The 16727-nt window shown below is 43.3% G+C and overlaps 1 protein-coding gene across 6 annotated transcripts in view; it reads left to right on the top strand.

Annotated features, from left to right (window-relative positions):
- LOC129823224 (uncharacterized protein C8orf34 homolog) overlaps positions 1–16727 on the top strand; it is a 148506-nt gene that overhangs the window by 39274 nt on the left and 92505 nt on the right. For all 6 annotated transcript variants that reach the window (XM_055882107.1, XM_055882106.1, XM_055882101.1 and 3 more), the window contains exons 4-5: positions 10686–10805; positions 13642–13670. In XM_055882107.1, the coding sequence (XP_055738082.1) occupies positions 10686–10805; positions 13642–13670 (149 nt within the window). The remainder of the gene's footprint in view (positions 1–10685; positions 10806–13641; positions 13671–16727) is intronic.

The raw sequence follows: 16727 nt of genomic DNA on the forward strand, positions 1-16727 counted from the left end.
GAAGTCTTTATGTTGCTCCAACGGCACGTCTACTCGTCCTGTCCGTTCCTCTGTCATCGCCAATCAATCAATCAATCAAGTTTATTTTATATAGCCCTTCGTACATCAGCTAATATCTCAAAGTGCTGTACAGAGACCCAGCCTAAAACCCCAAACAGCTAGTAATGCAGGTGAAGAAGCACGGTGGCTAGGAAAAACTCCCTAGAAAGGCCAAAACCTAGGAAGAAACCTAGAGAGGAACCAGGCTATGGATGTACTCAATGGATGTACTTAGCGGGAAGATGTAGCTGGTACCCTATCCTATACTCCCACCAAAAACCCCCAGAAAACTCTGCATAACAACTGACAGTAAATGAAACCAGCGAGCGTAGACTCTATGGTTTGGGTGCAACAGACACAGCAGTATTTCGATTGCAGCCATTAGTATTGATACTTGTTGTAAGCCAATTAGTCACCTTGTTGGTTTCAATCTCCCCTTTTTAATTGGACGTAATTTCCCATTAAATTAGTCATGGTTTATTGTCCAATGGGCCAGTGCCAGATGAGTACGCTAGTCAAGGCTCTATCGATAACTGGGGACAGACTGAATGTAATGAGGTTTTAACTGGGGACAGACTGAATGAAGGGTGATGTAATGAGGTTATATAGATAACTGGGGAGAGACTGAATGAAGGGTGATGTAATGAGGTTATAACTGGGGACAGACTGAATGAAGGGTGATGTAATGAGGTTTTAACTGGGGACAGACTGAATGAAGGGTGATGTAATGAGGTTATAACTGGGGACAGACTGAATGAAGGGTGATGTAATGAGGTTATATAGATAACTGGGGACAGACTGAATGAAGGGTGATGTAATGAGGTTATAACTGGGGACAGACTGAATGAAGGGTGATGTAATGAGGTTATAACTGGGGACAGCCTGAATGAAGGGTGATGTAATTAGGTTATATAGATAACTGGGGACAGACTGAATGAAGGGTGATGTAATGAGGTTATATAGATAACTGGGGACAGACTGAATGAAGGGTGATGTAATTAGGTTATAACTGGGGACAGACTGAATGAAGGGTGATGTAATGAGGTTTTAACTGGGGACAGACTGAATGAAGGGTGATGTAATGAGGTTATAACTGGGGACAGACTGAATGAAGTGTGATGTAATGAGGTTATAACTGGGGACAAACTGAATGAAGGGTGATGTAATGAGGTTTTAACTGGGGACAGACTGAATGAAGGGTGATGTAATGAGGTTATAACTGGGGACAGACTGAATGAAGGGTGATGTAATGAGGTTATAACTGGGGACAGACTGAATGAAGGGTGATGTAATGAGGTTATATAGATAACTGGCGACAGACTGAATGAAGGGTGATGTAATGAGGTTTTAACTGGGTACAGACTGAATGAAGGGTGATGTAATGAGGTTATAACTGGGGACAGACTGAATGAAGGGGGATGTAATGAGGTTATATAGATAACTGGGGACAGACTGAATGAAGGATGATGTAATGAGGTTATAACCGGGGACAGACTGAATGAAGGGTGATGTAATGAGGTTATAACTGGGGACAGACTGAATGAAGGGTGATGTAATGAGGTTATAACTGGGGACAGACTGAATGAAGGGTGATGTAATGAGGTTTTAACTGGGGACAGACTGAATGAAGGGTGATGTAATGAGGTTTTAACTGGGGACAGACTGAATGAAGGGTGATGTAATGAGGTTATAACTGGGGACAGACTGAATGAAGGGTGATGTAATTAGGTTATAACTGGGGACAGACTGAATGAAGGGTGATGCAATGAGGTTATATAGATAACTGGGGACAGACTGAATGAAGGGTGATGTAATGAGGTTATAACTGGGGACAGACTGAATGAAGGGTGATGTAATTAGGTTATAACTGGGGACAGACTGAATGAAGGGTGATGTAATTAGGTTATAACTGGGGACAGCCTGAATGAAGGGTGATGTAATTAGGTTATATAGATAACTGGGGACAGACTGAATGAAGGGTGATGTAATGAGGTTATATAGATAACTGGGGACAGACTGAATGAAGGGTGATGTAATGAGGTTATATAGATAACTGGGGACAGACTGAATGAAGGGTGATGTAATTAGGTTATTTAGATAACTGGGGACAGACTGAATGAAGGGTGATGTAATGAGGTTTTAACTGGGGACAGACTGAATGAAGGATGATTTAAGGGACTTATAGGTTGGGTCAAATGGAGAGAGAGATGAAGTGGTTGGAGAGGGAAGGAGAGAGATTAGGAGAGGAAATGAGGAGAGGAGATGGGGATAGTGGAGAGAGAGATAGATAGAAGGTGGGAGGCAAAGAGAGAGATAGAGAGACAGATCGAGAGAGATGGGAGGGAAGGAGAGAGATGAGGAGAGGAGACGGGGATAGTGGAGAGAGAGATAGAAGGTGGGAGGCATAGAGAGAGACAGATCGAGAGAGATGGGAGGGAAGGAGAGAGAAAGGCAGAAACTTCAATAATTCAGTATTGCTCTCATTCTCGTGCCAGTTCCAGTCTATTTCAGGCTGTGGTCAGACCATCACTCACAATCAGGAGGAAATGAAAGAGACAACACGTCTCTCCTCCGGTGGCCCTGGCTGCTTCTCCCGGCCACTCTGCTGTTTCTCTCTCTTTGTTCCTTAAGCTGCACCAGAATATAATGGCCTTATATACTTGGTATACACTACATCATTTTTTTTTTCCTGTAACAAACCGATCTGTAAACGAAGAAACAACAATTCTAAAGGAAAAGTTCTAATGGAAGACATCAGTTAAAAGAGAGTTCTGTGCCGTGAAAAAAAAAAGTAGTTTTCAGTAGGTATCTCTCCTTACCTTCTCTGTTGGTATATAATCGAACCCACAATCCTGGCATTGCAAGTGCCATGCCCTACTAACTGAGCCACACGGGACCACAGGATACCCTCCTCATCTAATCCCAGTCGATTTGACAAGTCCCAGTGGATTTTATTCATGACACAAAGATGAAATCTACACTGAGAATACATAATTATAAGAACGCCTTCATAATATTGAGTTGCAAAAATCTATGAAATGAAATGTGTCCTCTGTATGTAAGGGTGCTCTACTGTGAGTTCTGCTGTGTGAGAGAGCGAGAGAGAGATAGAGAGAAGTTAAATTCTACAGAGGAGGAATAGGTCGAGCAGGTGGAGGAGGACCTGGAGGTGAGGAGAAGGGGTGCAGCTGCTCCTGCTGACTCCATGCTAGGGTTGCGGGCTTCTGTCACCCACGATTGGTGGGTGCGGAGTCAGGCGCAGAGAGCAGAGGTACAGGGAAAAACAGTATTTATTCCGATAAGTAATGGTCCCGCCAAAAACAACAGACGCAATAATGACTCCCAGAGCAGGGGTTATAGCCGTATACTGATGTGGAATGACTGCAATAACCTCTGGAGCAGTTACAGCCTTCGAAGGGGAGGCAGGTGTAGTCGAGGGGTTAGTGGTGCTCACGGTCCAGCTTGGTAGAGACCCGATCCATCTGATCCACTTCAGATGTTTTGTTTTCTGCTAAGTTGGACCGGGCTCGAGCTCTGCTGCTGGAGAGAGGCATTTGGCTGGGCTTCTGTGGAGGGAAAAAATTGATATTTAATTTATTTTAAATGATTTTGAAATCTTAACCATCTCTTGTAGACACATGGTCTACTTTTCGAAGGTTTAGATTTGACTCCTCTAGGGTGTTGTGTTTTATCATTTAAAAAATCTGTTTGTTGATTATTTTAGCAATGTCCTGATTCTCCTGGTGAGAATGCTAGTGGAAAGAGATTACATTAATTAGTGGTGCATTCAGAAAGCATTGGGAAAAGAGCTCCGCGTTCTGCATGATTTCCCTGCTGCTTTTGAAAGCACTGCTAACTGATACAATGTGTTGCCGCTAGCATTGCTACATTTTCCAAAAAGGCTAGCCACATTTTTTCTGAACATTACTAAATAACCAGCAAACTAATAAAAAAAAATGTTTTGGCAAAATCAACACCCTAGGGAAGTCACTAATAAGGTTAGCTTCAAAAAAGCTAAATTCCCACTTATTTAGTAATATGGATGGCTATCCCTTTAAAGGTAAAGAACCTGACTAAACTTAATTTATTGTTATAAATATGTTTTTAGAGGGAAGATCATTTTTAATATTGCAGATAGGTTGTAGCTTCCATCGATGTAATTGTCTGCATCATTTCCAATCACCCATGTATATATTTTTTTAAATATATACATATACAGTACCAGTCAAGAGTTTATCTTTATTTGTACTATTTTCTACATTGTAGAATAATAGTGAAGACATCAAAACTATGAAATAACACATATGGAATCATGTAGTAACCAAAAAAAGTGATGAACAAATCAAAATATATTTTAGATTTTTCAAAGTAGCCACCCTTTGCCTTGATGACAGCTTTGCACACTCTTGGCATTCTCTCAATCAGCTTCATGAGGAATGCTTTTCCAACAGTCTTGAAGGAGTTCCCACATATGCTGAGCGCTTGTTGGCTGATTTTCCTTCAATCTGCGGTCCAACTCATCCCAAACCATCTCAATTGGGTTGAAGTCGGGTGATTGTGAGGGCCAGATCATCTGAAGCATCACTCCATCACTCTCCTTCTTGGTCAAATAGCCCAGAGGTGTGTTTTGGGTCATTGTCCTGTTGAAAAACAAATGATAGTCTCACTAGGCGCAAACATGATGGGATGGTGTATAGCTGCAGAATGATGTGGTAGCCATGCTGGTTAAGTGTGCCTTGAATTCTAAATAAATCACAGACAGTGTCACCAGCAAAGCACCATCACACCTCCACCTCCATGCTTCACGGTGGGAAATACAGTACACATGCGGAGATCATCCATTCACCTACTCTGCGTCTCACAAAGACACGGCGTTTAGAACCAAAAATCTCAAATTTGGACTCATCATACCAAAGGACAGATTTCCACCGGTCTAATGTCCATTGCTTGTGTTTCTTGGCCCAAGCAAGTCTCTTCTTCTCATTGGTGTCTTTTAGTAGTGGTTTCTTTGAAGCAATTCGACCATGAAGGCCTGATTCCTGCAGTCTCCTCTGAACAGTTGATGTTGAGATGTGTCTGTTACTTGAACTCCGGGAAGAATTTTTTGGGCTGCAATCTGAGGTGCAGTTAATTGCCGATTTTCTGAGGCTGGTAACTCTAATGAACTTATCCTCTGCAGCAGAGGGAACTCTGGGTCTTCCTTTCCTGTAGCAGTCCTCATGAGAGCTAGTTTCATCATAGGCTTTTGCGACTGCACTTGAAGATATTTTCCAGATTGACTGACCTTCATGTCTTAATGATGGACTCTCGTTTTTCTTTGCTTATTTGAGCTGTTCTTGCCATAATATGGACTTGGTATTTTACCAAATAGGACTATCTTCTGTATATCACTGCGGTATCCCAGGAGGTCTACCCCGGGGGATGGTAATAGAGGGGAGGTACGTGAGGCAACGTTTGCTCCCTCTGCTGGGAATACAGGAGCTGGGCACCCCGATACGGACAGATCTAAGTGGAAGTAATTAGAGGAAAGTGCCAACCAGCTGTGGAGGCAAAATAAAAGGATCTCGGTGGCACACCGCGAGGGAGAACGGGGAGAGACCGACACCAAGCCACAGTAGAGGAGAAGGACCGAGCTAAACCTAAGTGATTTTCTTTGTTATGTTTATTTTCTGTCTTAGTAAAGTTGTTTTTGCGGACTAAAACCTCCCTGTCTCTGTGTCAATCTCTGCACGCTCCACCCAACACCCCACGGTTTACCACACCACCTTGTCACAACATAACTGATTGGCTCAAACACATTAAGAAGGAGAAAAATACCACAAATCAAACTTTTAACAAGGCACACCTGTGAATTGAAATGCATTCCAGGTGACTACCGCATGAAGCTGGTTGAGAGAATGCCAATAGTGTGCAAAGCTGTCATCAAGGCAAAGGGTGGCTACTTTAAAGAATCTCAAATATAAAATGTATTTTGATTTGTTAAACAAAAAAGTGTTAACTTCCATTTGTGTTAAGAAGTTAAAAGTTTTTAGATTTCTTCACTTTTATTATTTATTTATTCATTTATTTAATATTTATTAGAAGATAGTAAATAGAAAGACAAAACCCTTGAATAAGTCGGTGTGTCCAAACTGTTGACTGGTACAGCACGTGTTCCACATTCCAAACGCAAACCTTTCTCAAGGTGATCATTGATTGGATGAGAAGAGATGGTGAGAGGAATCAAATGTTCTAACATCCACATGGGAAGTAATCGGGGTCATAATGGATGTGAAGCTAGGACTTCACATGTCTATATCTCCTCATTCATCAATTAAACATCTCAGAAGGAGAGGGAGTTGAAAGAGACTGGAGGATGTTGGTGTGATGATGATGACATCTGGATCCTTACTTCTCTTCCTGTTTTGACCCATTTTCATCTGTTAATCATGCCCCCTAGTCTTAAGAAGTTTTTAATCATGCTCAAGGCCAAAGGGAGACCAGTGGTCCTGGAGAGGATACATTGACTTTCCTCCAAGCTTTTCCATAAAGAAAACTCTTATTGATAGCTATGCTTGATTTACGTACTCGACATGACCGAAAGTATGGACACGTGCTCGTCAAAATCATGGGCATTAATATGGAGTTGGTTCCCCCTTTACTGCTATAACAGCCTCCACTCTTCTGGGAAGGCGTTCTACTAGATGTTGGAACATTGCTGCGGGGACTTGCTTCCATTCAGCCACAAGAGCATTAGTGAGGTTGGGCACTGATGTTGGGTGATTAGGCCTGGCTCACAGTCGGCGTTCCAATTTATCCCAAAAGGTGTTCGATGGTGTTGAGGTCAAGGCTCTGTGCAGGCCAGTCAAGTTCTTCCACACCGATCTCGACAAAGCATTTCTGTATGTACCTCGTTTTGTGCACGAGGGCATTGTCATACTGAAACAGGAAAGGGCCTTCCCTAAACTGTTGCCACAAAGTTGGAAGCACAGAATCGTCTAGAATGACCTTGTATGCTGTAGTGTTAAGGGTAGCGTTCTCCTGGCATCCGCCAAACCCAGATTCATCCGTCGGACTGCCAGATGGTGAAGCGTGATTCATCACTCCAGAGAACACTTTTCCACTGCTCCAGAGTCCAATGGTGGCGAGCTTTACACCACTCCAGCAGACGCTTGGCATTGCGTATGGTGATCTTAGTCTTGTGTGCGGCTGCTCGGCCATGGAAACCCATTTCATAAAGCTCCCAACTAACAGTTATTTTGGTGCCATTGCTTCCAGGGGCAGTTTGGAACTCGGTAGTGAGATTTGCAAGCGAGGAAAGACGATTTTTACGCACTTCAGCACTTGTCAGTCCCGTTCTGTGAGCTTGTGTGGTCTACCACTTTACGGCTGAGCTGTTGTTGCTCCTTGACGTTTCCACTTCACAATAACAGCACTTACAATTGACCGGGGCAGATTTAGTAGGGCAGAAATTTGAGGAACTGACATGTTGGAATGGTGGCATCCTATGACGGTGCCACGTTGCAAGACACTGAGTTCTTCAGAAAAGTAGGTGGTGTAAAGGGGTGTATAGGTGGTGTATAGGTGGTGAATATAGTAGGTGGTGTATAGGTGGTATATAGGTGGTGTATAGGTGGTATATAGGTGGTGTATAGGTGGTGTATAGGCGGTGTATATAGTAGGTGGTGTATAGGTGGTGTATAGGTGGTGAATATAGTAGGTGGTGTATAGGTGGTGAATATAGTAGGTGGTGTATAGGTGGTGTATAGGTGGTGTATAGGTGGTGTATAGGTGGTGTATAGGTGGTGTATAAGTGGTGAATATAGTAGGTGGTGTATAGGTGGTATATAGGTGGTGTATAGGTGGTGTATAGGTGGTATATAGGTGGTGTATAGGTGGTGTATAGGCGGTGTATATAGTAGGTGGTGTATAGGTGGTGTATAGGTGATGAATATAGTAGGTGGTGTATAGGTGGTATATAGGTGGTGTATAGGTGGTGTATAGGTGGTGTATAGGTGGTGTATAGGTGGTATATAGGTGGTGTATAGGTGGTGTATAGGTGGTGTATAGGTGGTATATAGGTGGTGTATAGGTGGTGTATAGGTGGTGTATAGGTGGTGTATAGGTGGTGAATATAGTAGGTGGTGTATAGGTGGTATATAGGTGGTGTATAGGTGGTGTATAGGTGGTATATAGGTGGTGTATAGGTGGTGTATAGGCGGTGTATATAGTAGGTGGTGTATAGGTGGTGTATAGGTGGTGAATATAGTAGGTGGTGTATAGGTGGTATATAGGTGGTGTATAGGTGGTGTATAGGTGGTATATAGGTGGTGTATAGGTGGTGTATAGGTGGTGTATAGGTGGTGTATATAGTAGGTGGTGTATAGGTGGTGTATAGGTGGTGAATATAGTAGGTGGTGTATAGGTGGTATATAGGTGGTGTATAGGTGGTGTATAGGTGGTATATAGGTGGTGTATAGGTGGTGTATAGGTGGTATATAGGTGGTGTATAGGTGGTGTATAGGTGGTGTATAGGTGGTGAATATAGTAGGTGGTGTATAGGTGGTATATAGGTGGTGTATAGGTGGTGTATAGGTGGTATATAGGTGGTGTATAGGTGGTGTATAGGTGGTGTATAGGTGGTGTATAGGTGGTGAATATAGTAGGTGGTGTATAGGTGGTGTATAGGTGGTGTATAGGTGGTGTATAGGTGGTGTATAGGTGGTGAATATAGTAGGTGGTGTATAGGTGGTATATAGGTGGTGTATAGGTGGTGTATAGGTGGTGTATAGAGGGTGTATAGGTGGTGTATAGGCGGTGTATATAGTAGGTGGTGTATAGGTGGTGTATAGGTGGTGAATATAGTAGGTGGTGTATAGGTGGTATATAGGTGGTGTATAGGTGGTGTATAGGTGGTGTATAGGTGGTGTATAGGTGGTGTATAGGTGGTGTATAGGTGGTGTATAGGTGGTATATAGGTGGTGTATAGGTGGTGTATAGGTGGTATATAGGTGGTGTATAGGTGGTGTATAGGTGGTGTATAGGTGGTGAATATAGTAGGTGGTGTATAGGTGGTATATAGGTGGTGTATAGGTGGTGTATAGGTGGTATATAGGTGGTGTATAGGTGGTGTAGAGGCGGTGTATATAGTAGGTGGTGTATAGGTGGTGTATAGGTGGTGAATATAGTAGGTGGTGTATAGGTGGTATATAGGTGGTGTATAGGTGGTGTATAGGTGGTGTATAGGTGGTGTATAGGTGGTGTATAGGTGGTATATAGGTGGTGTATAGGTGGTGTATAGGTGGTGTATAGGTGGTGTATAGGTGGTGTATAGGTGGTGTATAGGTGATGTATAGGTGGTATATAGGTGGTGTATAGGTGGTATATAGGTGGTGTATATGTGGTGTATAGGTGGTGTATAGGTGGTGTATAGGTGGTGTATATGTGATGAATATAGTAGGTGGTGTATAGGTGGTGTATAGGTGGTGTATAGGTGGTGTATAGGTGGTGTATAGGTGATATATAGGTGGTGTATAGGTGGTGTATAGGTGGTATATAGGTGGTGTATAGGTGGTGTATAGAGGGTGTATAGGTGGTGTATAGGTGGTGTATAGGTGGTGTATAGGTGGTGTATAGGTGGTGTATAGGTGGTGTATAGAGGGTGTATAGGTGGTGTATAGGTGGTGTATAGGTGGTGTATAGGTGATGTATAGGTGGTGTATAGGTGGTGTATTGGTGGTGTATAGGTGGTGTATAGGTGGTGTATAGGTGGTGTATAGGTGGTGAATATAGTAGGTGGTGTATAGGTGGTGTATAGGTGGTGTATAGGTGGTGTATAGGTGGTATATAGGTGGTGTATAGGTGGTGTATAGGCGGTGTATATAGTAGGTGGTGTATAGGTGGTGTATAGGTGGTGAATATAGTAGGTGGTGTATAGGTGGTATATAGGTGGTGTATAGGTGGTGTATAGGTGGTGTATAGGTGGTGTATAGGTGGTATATAGGTGGTGTATAGGTGGTGTATAGGTGGTGTATAGGTGGTGTATAGGTGGTGTATAGGTGGTATATAGGTGGTGAATATAGTAGGTGGTGTATAGGTGGTGTATAGGTGGTGTATAGGTGGTGTATAGGTGGTGTATAGGTGATGTATAGGTGGTGTATAGGTGGTGTATAGGTGGTGTATAGGTGGTGTATAGGTGGTGTATAGGTGGTGTATAGGTGGTGTATAGGTGATGTATAGGTGGTGTATAGGTGGTGTATAGGTGGTGTATAGGTGGTGTATAGGTGGTGTATAGGTGGTGTATAGAGGGTGTATAGGTGGTGTATGGGTGGTGTATAGAGGGTGTATAGGTGGTGAATATAGTAGGTGGTGTATAGGTGGTGAATATAGTTGGTGGTGTATAGGTGGTGTATAGAGGGTGTATAGGTGGTGTATAGGTGATGAATATAGTAGGTGGTGTATGGGTGGTGTATAGGTGGTGTATAGGTGGTATATAGGTGGTGTATAGGGGATGTATAGGTGGTGTATAGGTGCTGTATAGGTGGTGTATAGGTGCTGTATAGGTGGTGTATAGGTGGTGTATAGGGGATGTATAGGTGGTGTATAGGTGGTGTATAGGGGATGTATAGGTGCTGTATAGGTGACCCTGTCCTGTGGTTGTGTTTCAGTACCGCGATCTATAGAGCAGCCGTGGTGGGAACGGAGGGAGAGCAGAGACTTTGATGAACTCAACCTCATCCTGCAGGAGAGCAAGACGCTGGGCAAGGCTCTGGAGAACCTGTCACGTAGTGAGTACAGTAACCAAACCCTAATACTGTACCCTAAACACTTCTTCTAAACCCCAAACCCTAGTACTGTACCCTAAACACTTCTTCTAAACCCATAACACTAATGCTGTACCCTAAACACTTCTTCTAAACCCCAAACCCTAGTACTGTACCCTAAACACTTCTTCTAAACCCCAAACCCTAGTACTGTACCCTAAACACTTCTTCTAAACCCCAAACCCTAGTACTGTACCCTAAACACTTCTTCTAAACCCCAACCCTAGTACTGTACCCTAAACACTTCTTCTAAACCCCAAACCCTAGTACTGTACCCTAAACACTTCTTCTAAACCCCAAACCCTAATGCTGTACCCTAAACACTTCTTCTAAACCCCAAACCCTAGTACTGTACCCTAAACACTTCTTCTAAACCCCAAACCCTAATGCTGTACCCTAAACACTTCTTCTAAACCCCAAACCCTAGTACTGTACCCTAAACACTTCTTCTAAACCCCAAACCCTAGTACTGTACCCTAAACACTTCTTCTAAACCCCAAACCCTAGTACTGTACCTAAACACTTCTTCTAAACCCATAACACTAATGCTGTACCCTAAACACTTCTTCTAAACCCCAAACCCTAATGCTGTACCCTAAACACTTCTTCTAAACCCCAAACCCTAGTACTGTACCCTAAACACTTCTTCTAAACCCCAAACCCTAGTACTGTACCCTAAACACTTCTTCTAAACCCCAAACCCTAATGCTGTACCCTAAACACTTCTTCTAAACCCCAAACCCTAGTACTGTACCCTAAACACTTCTTCTAAACCCCAAACCCTAGTACTGTACCCTAAACACTTCTTCTAAACCCCAAACCCTAGTACTGTACCTAAACACTTCTTCTAAACCCATAACACTAATGTTGTACCCCAAACACTTCTTCTAAACCCCAAACCCTAGTACTGTACCCTAAACACTTCTTCTAAACCCCAAACCCTAGTACTGTACCTAACCACTTCTTCTAAACCCCAAACCCTAGTACTGTACCCTAAACACTTCTTCTAAACCCATAACACTAATGCTGTACCCTAAACACTTCTTCTAAACCCCAAACCCTAGTACTGTACCCTAAACACTTCTTCTAAACCCCAAACCCTAGTACTGTACCCTAAACACTTCTTCTAAACCCCAAACCCTAGAACTGTACCCTAAACACTTCTTCTAAACCCCAAACCCTAGTACTGTACCCTAAACACTTCTTCTAAACCCCAAACCCTAGTACTGTACCTTAACACTTCTTCTAAACCCCAAACCCTAGTACTGTACCCTAAACACTTCTTCTAAACCCCAAACCCTAGAACTGTACCCTAAACACTTCTTCTAAACCCCAAACCCTAGTACTGTACCCTAAACACTTCTTCTAAACCCCAAACCCTAGTACTGTACCTTAACACTTCTTCTAAACCCCAAACCCTAGTACTGTACCCTAAACACTTATTCTAAACCCCAAACCCTAGTACTGTACCCTAAACACTTCTTCTAAACCCCAAACCCTAGTACTGTACCCTAAACACTTCTTCTAAACCCCAAACCCTAGTACTGTACCCTAAACACTTCTTCTAAACCCCAAACACTAATGCTGTACCCTAAACACTTATTCTAAACCCCAAACACTAATTCTAAACCCCAAACACTTATTCTAAACCCCAAACACTAATGCTGTACCCTAAACACTTATTCTAAACCCCAAACACTAATGCTGTACCCTAAACACTTCTTCTAAACACTTATTCTAAACCCCAAACACTAATTCTAAACCCCAAACACTTATTCTAAACCCCAAACACTAAGGCTGTACCCTAAACACTTATTTTAAACCCCAAACACTAATTCTAAACCCCAAACACTAATTCTAAACCCCAAACACTTATTCTAAACCCCAAACACTAATGCTGTACCCTAAACACTTATTCTAACCCCCAAATACTAATGCTGTACCCTAAACACTTCTTCTAAACCCTAAACACTTCTTCTAAACCCTAAACACTTCTTCTAAACCCCAAACACTAATGCTGTACCCTAAACACTTATTCTAAACCCCAAACACTAATGCTGTACCCTAAACACTTATTCTAAACCCCAAACACTAATGCTGTACCCTAAACACTTATTCTAAACCCCAAACACTAATGCTGTACCCTAAACACTTATTCTAAACCCCAAACACTAATGCTGTACCCTAAACCCTCAACTGTAATACAGTACCCTAATCCCTAGTACGAAACCGTAAAGCCTAATAATGTACCTATACTAACTCCTGAACCTTAGTACTAGTACCTATACTAACTCCTGAACCTTAGTACAAGTACCTATACTAACTCCTGAACCTTAGTACTAATACCTATACTAACTCCTGAACCTTAGTACTAATACCTATACTAACTCCTGAACCTTAGTACTAGTACCTATACTAACTCCTGGACCTTAGTACTAGTACCTATACTAACTCCTGAACCTTAGTACTAGTACCTATACTAACTCCTGGACCTTAGTACTAATACCTATACTAACTCCTGAACCTTAGTACTAATACCTATACTAATTCCTGAACCTTAGTACTAGTACCTATACTAACTCCTGAACCTTAGTACTAATACCTATACTAACTCCTGAACCTTAGTACTAGTACCTATACTAACTCCTGGACCTTAGTACTAGTACCTATACTAACTCCTGAACCTTAGTACTAATACCTATACTAATTCCTGAACCTTTGTAAATAGAGACTACAGTTTAGTGCTTGAAAGTTCTGTGTCATTTTGCCTCCCGCTGATTCACTTTTCTGCTCTTCACAGGTATCGCTGTTTCTGATGAACTTGATCAGGTAACTACTTACAACTGCAGTCCTGTTTCTTTTTAAATGTACATCGTGGAAATGATTGTTTGTTGGTTTTTGTGTGTGTGTGTGTGTGTGTGTACGTGTGTGTGTGTGTGTGTGTGTGTGTGTGTGTGTGTGTGTGTGTGTGTGTGTGTGTGTGTGTGTGTGTGTGTGTGTGTGTGTGTGTGTGTGTGTGTGTGTGTGTGTGTGTGTGTGTGTGTGTGTGTGTGTGTGTGTGTGTACGTGTGTGTGTGTGTGTGTGTGTGTGTGTGTGTGTGTGTGTGTGTGTGTGTGTGTGTGTGTGTGTGTGTGTACGTGAACATAATGACATGCAACAATCTCATGGCACCGACATCCGTCCTGTGAAACTTCAGTAAGCTCCTCTTACTGTAGTACGGCTGCTAGAGTATAGATGTGATTCACAGCAGAAAAATCATATTTTTATACACTGTCTGGCCTTGGTTCTACCTCAACACAATAATGAGAGAACTCAGTTTGTAGGGAGACAAATAACATTTGATTTGATCACTGGGGCCAAGCTTCCTGCCATCCAGGAGCTCTATACCAGGCGGTGTCAGAGGAAAGCCCCCAAAAATTGTCTAAGACTCCAGTCACCCAAGTCATAGACTGTTCTTTCTGCTACCGCACGGCAAGCGGTACCGGAGCGCCAAGTCGAGGTCCAAAAGGCTCCTTGACAAGCTTCTACCCCCAAGTCATAAGACTGCTGAACAATCAATCAAATGGCCACCCGGACTATTTACATTGACCCCCCCACTTTGTTTTTACACTGCTGCTAGTCAGTGTTTATTTTCTATGCATAGTCACTTTACCCCTACCTATATGTATAAATTACTTCGACTAAGCTGTACCGCCGCACACTGACTCGGTACCGGTACCCCCTGTATATAGCCTCCACATTGACTCGGTACCGGTACCCCCTGTATATAGCCTCCACATTGACTCGGTACCGGTACCCCCTGTATATAACCTCCACATTGACTCGGTACCGGTACCCCCTGTATATAACCTCCACATTGACTCGGTACCGGTACCCCCTGTATATAACCTCCACATTGACTCGGTACCGGTACCCCCTGTATATAACCTCCACATTGACTCGGTACCGGTACCCCCTGTATATAACCTCCACATTGACTCGGTACCGGTACCCCCTGTATATAACCTCCACATTGACTCGGTACCGGTACCCCCTGTATATAACCTCCACATTGACTCGGTACCGGTACCCCCTGTATATAACCTCCACATTGACTCGGTACCGGTACCCCCTGTATATAACCTCCACATTGACTCGGTACCGGTACCCCCTGTATATAACCTCCACATTGACTCTGTACCGGTACCCCCTGTATATAGCCTCCACATTGACTCGGTACCGGTACCCCCTGTATATAACCTCCACATTGACTCGGTACCGGTACCCCCCTGTATATAACCTCCACATTGACTCTGTACCGGTACCCCCTGTATATAACCTCCACATTGACTCGGTACCAGTACCCCCTGTATTTAACCTCCACATTGACTCTGTATCGGTACCCCCTGTATATAACCTCCACATTGACTCTGTATCGGTACCCCCTGTATATAACCTCCACATTGACTCTGTATCGGTACCCCCTGTATATAGCCTCCACATTGACTCGGTATCGGTACCCCCTGTATATAGCCTCCACATTGACTCTGTACCGTAACACCCTGTATATAGTCTCCACATTGACTCGGTACCGGTACCCCCCTGTATATAGCCTCCACATTGACTCTGTACCGGTACCCCCTGTATATAGTCTCCACATTGACTCTGTACCGGTACCCCCCTGTATATAGCCTCCACATTGACTCTGTACCGTAACACCCTGTATATAGTCTCCACATTGACTCGGTATCGGTACCCCCTGTATATAGCCTCCACATTGACTCTGTACCGTAACACCCTGTATATAGTCTCCACATTGACTCTGTACCGGTACCCCCCTGTATATAGCCTCCACATTGACTCTGTACCGGTACCCCCCTGTATATAGCCTCCACATTGACTCGGTATCGGTACCCCCTGTATATAGCCTCCACATTGACTCTGTACCGTAACACCCTGTATATAGTCTCCACATTGACTCGGTACCGGTACCCCCCTGTATATAGCCTCCACATTGACTCTGTACCGGTACCCCCTGTATATAGCCTCCACATTGACTCGGTACCGGTACCCCCCTGTATATAGCCTCCACATTGACTCTGTATCGGTACCCCCTGTATATAGCCTCCACATTGACTCTGTACCGTAACACCCTGTATATAGTCTCCACATTGACTCGGTACCGGTACCCCCCTGTATATAGCCTCCACATTGACTCTGTACCGGTACCCCCCTGTATATAGCCTCCACATTGACTCGGTACCGGTACCCCCCTGTATATAGCCTCGTTATTGTTATTTTATTGTGTTACTTTAAAATGTTTTTACTTTAGTTTATTTGGTAAAGATTTTCTTAACTCTTCTTGAACTGTTGGTTAAGGGCTTGTAAGTAAGCATTTCACGTTAAGGTCTATACTTGTTGTATTCGGAGCATGTGACAAATACAAATGTATTTGATTTGATTTGAACAGTGCCTTGTCTCCTCAGAGAGCCCTAAAATAGTGGGCAAGACCAATTTGTGAGAAGCTTATGAAGGTATTTGTTATTTTTGGTTATTTTATTTCTGTTGTCAAATCTAGTTCACTCTGTAGAGAATAGGGTTCCATTTGGGACTCAGACAGAGATATTGTAGTTGTGTTTTCGATGCTGAGTCCTCCAGGTGGACAGTTGTGTTTTCGATGCTGAGTCCTCCAGGTGGACAGTTGTGTTTTCGATGCTGAGTCCTCCAGGTGGACAGTTGTGTTTTCGATGCTGAGTCCTCCAGGTGGATAGTTGTGTTTTCGATGCTGAGTCCTCCAGGTGGACAGTTGTGTTTTCGATGCTGAGTCCTCCAGGTGGATAGTTTTGTTTTTGCCTGTATGTGTAACGGCTTTCCTCTTCCTCCGAAGAGGAGGAGCATGGATTGAA

The sequence above is a fragment of the Salvelinus fontinalis genome, chromosome 25 (assembly GCF_029448725.1).
Source record: "Salvelinus fontinalis isolate EN_2023a chromosome 25, ASM2944872v1, whole genome shotgun sequence".
NCBI lineage: Eukaryota > Metazoa > Chordata > Actinopteri > Salmoniformes > Salmonidae > Salvelinus > Salvelinus fontinalis.